A 7,489-nucleotide genomic window follows, 5' to 3' on the forward strand; every position below is an offset into this window, starting at 1 on the left:
GGAAGATGGAAGGTCAACAACCGGGAATAAATGGAGTTTGGATAAAATGGAAACTAAATGAAAAAACAAAACAAAACAAAGGCAGGCAGTGCGCGTCTTTGGGGCATGTGTGCGTGCCTGTTTTGCAACGGGCTGTTTATGAAATACTGTGTGTGGTGTGTGTGTGTGTGTGTGTGTGTGTGTGTGTAGCTTGTATTTGTGAGGTAGATTAGATGCGCTAAGCCTCTTACGAGCTGGTTTGTCCTTAATTTGCTTCGGCCCCGGGTCCTAGTGCGTCCACGGTGCATCCGAGCCAACAACCTACAAAACACTCACACGGGAACAAAAACACCGAGCCAACTCCAAGGCAAACGTCACGATAATGGAGCTGATGTTTCATTTTCCCGGAGTTGCAAAGAATACAAACATGTTTACATCTCAAAGCACTTGGTGAATACCTGACCCGTGCAGGATATTTTGAGGCGGAATTCACTTCACTTCCAGTACCAGACACATTCACCACTGTTGACTATTCCACACATCTCACATTAAAAGAAATACGAATGACAATGAATTTATGAAGAGAAAAATGAAACATATAAGTCTTTGTTATTATCTTTGAGCCATTACATCCAGAACTTTCATATAAGCAAGCTTTGGATTTGAGACAGGAAACTGCTCAACTTTGAATATATAATGAAGTCAGCCAATCTAAAGTTACTACTGAAGATTATTGGCACGTCCACCACTGAAAAGGTTTGTCCAATGAACCTCTGATCAGATGGTCAGAACAACAAGGTCAACAGTCAATGGTCAATGTACCAAAACCAAAAACAGCATTAGGACAAACCGTGTTTTCCTTTTAAACAATCTCAGAATGGAACAAACTTCCAACTGCACTAATGCTATGCAAAGACTTCAAAAGATTCAGTCTGGATGTGAAACAATAAAGGGTAACACTTAATTTTACAGCACCTTTGATACGTTGTACCTTACACAATTCAGTACAATGTAATATGGTCTGTAAAAATCTGTCATAACCTGTACCTATGGGTTAGATACACATTGGAATAATATGTAATAAGACATAATTCTAACTCTAACCCTAACCTAAGCCCTGAGTGTCTCGTGTCCTATTACATTATGTACCAACAAAGCACTAATGCAAGTTATTCCATTGTGTATCAAGCCCATAGATACAGGTTAATACAGACAGATCACATTGCATTGTACTAAATTAAGTTAGGTACAATGTATCAAGGTAGTGTAAAATAAAGTAATACCCAATAAAGAAAACAAACAATAAAACAACAATGACTAAACTTTATATATAAGAAGGGCGGGGTGTGGGTTTAGAGGAGCATGTTTAATAGCACTGTCTGTAAGCGTTATGAACTGTATTGTTTTCTGCTTTGTGTACAGTGTTGTCTGTCTCGGGGACTGCAGATTGGAGTTACGACCTGGTTCAAAGCATCTTTTCATACACTGATTAATGCTCCAGTACATGGTCCCTGTCCAATAAATTATATATTACAAAGCTGCAGCACTAGGTCTGAATAACAAAAAAAAAAGAGTGTCTTTCCCAAGTGGGATCATGCTTCACCTCCACTTGTGACTGTGACCGAGAAGTCATCAAAGTGGGCCAAGTGGGACAGACTTGAGACGATAAATCAGAACAGTTTCATTTGCGTGCATATTCTGAGAAACTTGGAGAATGGATATTAACTGAATCATCACTGAATAAGGAAGTCAATCACTGTTCCCCCCCCTCCCCTTGCAGAACTTTTCAGCAGGAGCTTCATCTTTCATGTGAAATTGCAACAACACAGATAGTAAAGTTTGTCGAGATAGTAAAGCAACAGACAGGCAATAGCGCACTGTAGTTGGACTCGGTCAGTGCGTAATGGAAGAAGCTGACGAGGAGAAAGAGGGGGAGCAAGTGCCCTCTGCGCGCGCACAGAACACTTGCGCGTGCCCAAAACATCTGAGGTTGTTGTTTTTTTCCTCCCCTCTCTATTTTCTGTCTGGCGATAATGTGAGGAGAAGCGCTACATTGGATATACCTAAGTGGTAAACATTTCACGCGTAAACATTTCACGCACTATACTGCGCGCCAAAGGACAAACAAACAAAAGCAAAGCAGCTGCTGTACCTGCTGGTGCGTGTCCAGCGCAGACAGAGGTATCCAAAGACAGCGGGGCCTTCGCCACTGAACATCCAGCTCTGGTACCTGCGCGCATCTACCTCAGTGGGGGGAAAATAACCTTTGTTTGAGGTTTTACAAACGTTCAAACACGCCGGTAAAGTGTCCCCTGCAGCGCACTGTGTGTCTTTATATCTCCTGCTTTGGCTTTACACAGCCAGATAAACCCCTTATACAGTTTGGGCTACATGGGTCTGTGTGTGCGCGTACGTGTGTGTTGGATTTTAAACTATAAGAAATCCGATTCAATTAACAAGCGCAGAGAATCGGCTTTGGACACTGTGAAATTGTCTCGCCGCGATCATGGAGGGATGGATGGCACACACAGGCCTGTGTCCACCGCGCGGGCTGCAGGGGGTGGATCATGGGCTGGACCGGGCCGGAGCGCGCCGGAACCGGACACCCCACCCAAAAGGCCTTTCCACGATCCTGTTCCACATAAGCCACATTGGACATACTGGATATTTTAACAGCGTTTGCAGGGTTTATAATTATATTGAAAGGTACAATAATTGAATAGAAAAAATGGCCAACAAATGAAGAAAAAAAAAATCTTAAGCACTCAGGTTGAAACGCGTCTCTGCAGGACTTATAGCTGCATTTTGCCTATCAGTAGTCAGAGCCCATTTGCAGGTTTTGTTTTAAATTCCTTTTCCCCTGATCGAGATACGCTAATGCGCATTCAATCTGTACTGTTAACCTCTTACCCCCCGCCTTAACCGAGCACATTTTCTCCCGTTCAGCTTTACCCAAATCCAAAAGGTCACAGCCTATAGGCCAGTGTAACGCCTCATTTGAAAACTGACCTACAAAGCTCATTGAAACGAATCTTTTGTTTCCTCGCATTTTGTCGCAACCTTTGCCTCATTGTTTTTTTGTTTCTCTTTTGTGGCATTTTTGTTGCCTTAACGTTACACATTTCTGTCACTTTTCTGTTTTTCTTTGGTTGCTTTTTGTCTTGCGTTTTGGTCACTTTGTCGTCAGGTTTTTTTTATGCGCTTTCGTTGCGCTTTGATTCTCTTTCTCGGCTTAAATGTGTTGCTATATGACCTTTTTTTTTCCCCCAAGAAGATTTTAGATGTGAGTAAAGCCAAACTGGAGAAAATGTGCCCGGTTGAGGTGCGGGTTAAGAGGTTGCAGACTTGATTGTTTTTTAACATGTTGGACCTATAAAGCGCTGTCGTCCTATGTGGAATTGTGCGTTGTTGCGCGTAATGAAACCAAAGTCCCAACGAATCTACATGGAAAAAATATAGCCAACATTGCAACTTGTTACTGGTTGTCTATACGTAGCTATAGGCATATACGTGCACGTCGCATATTGTTTTTGCAGGCGTCGCAAAATCAAAACGCGCGTAAAAAACAACAGATTTTTTTTTTTTTACACAATAAATAAGGCTAACTGTGTAAAACGATTATTATTATTATTATTATTATTATTATTATTATTATTATTATTATTATTATTATTATTATTATTATTATTATTATTGTTATTATTATTATTATTATTATTATTATGAGGAGGAGGAGGAGGAGGAGGAGTATGGAGGCCGGAGGGAGCATGTTGGGGATCATAGGGGATTTAAACACAGAACAACGCGGTCTTTGTGCTGGCTTTAATCCGGACTGCGTGTACCCCTTTGCCCACATCTCTCTCTCTCTCTGGTCTCTGTAGCTCGCCCAATTATCCCGTGGCCAATTCTGACCACAGCAAAATGTCTTTGTTAAGATTATTCAATAATGTTACTTTTTCTCAAATTTGTCTCTCTTTAGAGATTACATGGAGATGTTTTACTGATAAAAAAAAAAATCCAATGTCAAGATCAATCAAAATCAAACACCATTTTTTTTTTTTTTTTGGCTTTTTGTTTTTAGACACCGTTTTTTATTTATTTTGGAGCTAACGTTCAATGGAAACTCCGGCATTGGAGATATTATTATGCAGTACTTGCAGTCCCTTCTATGATGAACACACTATGAGTAAATCGTTTGTTCTCCAGGGTACAACACACATTATGTACTACTCTACTTCCGAAGGCTATAATATATAAGTCCACTGAAGTGCACTGTGGTTTGTGTTTGTCAGCATGTAGCCGACATATGTAGAAAAACAATGTTCTGCGCAAAGCAAAACATTTTACGCATTTGTTCATTCTCATTCTCACATATTCTGATGATTCATTAATTGTGCAGTATGTCCGTCCTATAACAGTAAGTGACAAAGTTTGTGAGGGCGTGTGTCTCAGAGAGAGAGAGAGAGAGAGAGAGAGAGAGAGAGAGAGAGAGAGAGAGAGAGAGAGAGAGAGAGAGAGAGAGAGAGGCGCTGGTGGAGTGAGAGGGAGGAGGGAGGTGGGTGTCACTTGAGTAAGAAGTTACTTCTAATTAGCCAGACTCTGTGCGCACTGCTCACTTGTTCGCTCCGATCCTCACCGTCTCCTCAGGGACCGGCCTCTGCAGGAGCCCGAGCATCTTTACAACTCATCTCCGCATCTTTTACTTTGAGTTAGACAAGTGCTTCTGCTACTTTTAGCCGGTTCTGCTTGTGCGTAACGCAATTACGCACGACCTGAACGTACGACTGCGTTTAACGGGTCGCAGAATTTACGAGTTCTTTTTTCCGAAAGCAGGTCCTTTTTTCATTTTTGAAATTCAGTTGTGATTTTGTTTTTGAACAGATTGTCAGTATTGAGGCCTGTGTGTAAAGACACAGCAGCACGGGCAAAAACAAGAAGACAGAGGACAAAACAAAACAACAACACGCAGCGTAGCAGAAAAATACGCAGAGGGTGTGACATAAAACGTAAGAGAGGGAGCGAGATAGGTCCAGAGAGACACCCCCGGAGACAAGCCCCCGAGCAGAGAGGAGAGAGAGTGAGTGAGGGACAAGCGTTTAAAGCAGGCAGGAGGCATGATGTCTTACATTAAGCAACCCCATTACGCCGTGAACGGGTTAACGTTGTCCGGCCCGGGCATGGATCTGCTCCACTCCGCCGCAGTTGGATACCCAAGTAAGTGACATCAGAACTTTTCAATTATCTTGTTTATTCAACAGTTAAATTGTCCTTTTTTGTATTTGTTTGCTCGATAGAGTCTTGTCCTTTTCGATCTGAGGCGAAGCCTGTGCGTAAATGTGAATTATAGCCTATAGTCATTAACAGTGAGGCGCTTCGATTTTAAACATTTCAACAGAAGGGTTTTTTAGTTAAAAATAGTAATGTTAATAATAATCTGTAATGATTTTTTTAGCCATACTTGACCCTGTGGATTACAAAATCATCAAACAAAAAGAAAAGTGTGTGAATGCTAATGCAGCCTGTTCTCACACAGATTTAACCACAGAGCCAATCTGTTGCTCTCTGTTTAACCCATTTACAACAGATACTGTTTATTTACTGCTCTTTATTGAAGAATAAAGCGGAGCGCGGGCCTCCATCTGTCAAAAAAGCGTTTACTCCGTCAAAGTGTCCTTTGTCGGGGACAGAATATGATGCCGTAGAAGCGTGGCCTTCTGTGCACTTTCATCTGGAAAACTAAAGATGTCTGGACAATATATCACTGATTTTATTATGTTATGACAAATGTTTAATGTTTGCCTCAAAGATACATTTAATGATGACATAAAAGGTCAACTTTTATTATGCGCAAAGTTAATTTAAGCGGAATAAGAATCTTTTTAAATAAATAAGAAAGAAAGAAAGAAAGAAAGAAAGAAAGAAAGAAAGAAAGAAAGAAAAGTTAATGCTTCATGAACTCGTTTTCGGACAAACATATGAAATAAACGCTTTATTTCTAAAATGTCTTGCTAACTCGACTTTAATCGACAATAACATAAATAACGATACATTGTGTCCATTTCTCTCCAGACACTCCACGGAAACAGCGTCGGGAGCGCACTACCTTTACGCGCGCACAGCTGGACATCCTGGAGGCTCTGTTTGCCAAAACGCGGTATCCAGATATCTTCATGAGGGAGGAGGTGGCCCTCAAGATCAACCTGCCCGAGTCCAGAGTACAGGTAACATTCACACTAGCTTTCTGGAATATACATTTTATTATTACTTTTGTATGAGGTATGACAAATCAATGAGGCTACTGAAAGACTGCTTTACTGTATTGGACTTTAATGTACAGTAACATTTTGTACAGTGCACTGGATTTGAATGAAAAAGTAAAGAAAACACAACAATCCACTTGGTACATTGCTAACATAATTGCATTTAATACGTTTTATGTTTATTGGGCTGATGATAAATCAGTCCTATAATCATATAATGTACATTTTATGTATTAACCACATGGAAACAGTCTTTTTAAACAAATGCAGATATTGATATGGTCCTGTGTTGCCTCTCAGGTCTGGTTCAAAAATCGTCGTGCCAAATGCCGCCAGCAGCAGCAGCAGAGCACAGGACAGGCCAAACCTCGGCCTCCAAAGAAGAAGTCGTCTCCAGCTCGAGATGCCAGCGCTGAGGCCAGTGCCAGTGTGGCTAATGGAGCATACAGCCCCCCTCCTCCACCCCCGGGCACTGCCATCCCACCCAGCTCCAGTGCTGCAGCTACAGTCTCCATCTGGAGTCCAGCCTCCATCTCTCCTCTGCCCGACCCCCTGTCGGCCTCCACCACACCCTGCATGCAGCGGGCCAGCGCCTACCCCATGACCTACAGCCAGGCTCCAGCCTACAGTCAGAGCTATGGGGGCTCCTCGTCCTACTTCACTGGTCTGGACTGCAGCTCCTACCTGTCGCCCATGCACCCGCAGCTATCGGGCACTGGAGGGGCGCTCAGTCCCATCACCTCCTCCATGGGCGGGCTGAGTCAGTCCCCCTCTCTGTCCTCACAGGGGTACACTGCTGCCTCGCTGGGCTTCGGGGCAGTGGACTGCCTGGACTACAAAGACCAGTCTGCCTGGAAACTCAACTTCAATGCCACTGACTGTTTGGACTACAAGGACCAGAACTCCTGGAAGTTCCAGGTCTTGTAAAAAATAAGCATAAGAGAGAATAAAAGGAGTCAGAGATGACGTGGACAAATCACATTAGTGATCTGAAAGAAGACAAAGGAATCAGCTCACAACCTTAAATTATAATGTTTGCATCAATTCTGAAAATCAAATCGTTCTTTGCTCATTCAACAATGAGATGTTTGATTAAGACTGAATTATTGTTGTTAATTCAGACTCATTTGAAAACAGTGCTTTTAATCTCATATGGGCATCTTTATGTCTTCTATTGACTGTGAGGTACCTTTTATGAAGCTGCTTTTCATCAGTGAACAGTCTAAAGAGCTTGAGCCAAAAGATCAATC

The 7,489-nt window shown here is 42.2% G+C and overlaps 1 protein-coding gene across 1 annotated transcript; it reads left to right on the forward strand.

Annotated features, from left to right (window-relative positions):
- Positions 1 to 5,093: 5,093 nt before the first annotated feature.
- LOC306968004 (homeobox protein otx5-like) lies at positions 5,094 to 7,166 on the forward strand (the record flags this gene model as incomplete). The annotated part of the gene is made up of 3 exons (XM_079563240.1): positions 5,094 to 5,193; positions 6,049 to 6,200; positions 6,540 to 7,166. 3 exons carry the CDS (start codon positions 5,094 to 5,096, stop codon positions 7,164 to 7,166), a joined length of 879 nt encoding a protein of 292 aa, XP_079419366.1.
- Positions 7,167 to 7,489: the final 323 nt, after the last annotated feature.

Source organism: Gobius niger (genome assembly GCF_951799975.1).
Source record: "Gobius niger genome assembly, chromosome: 1".
NCBI lineage: Eukaryota > Metazoa > Chordata > Actinopteri > Gobiiformes > Gobiidae > Gobius > Gobius niger.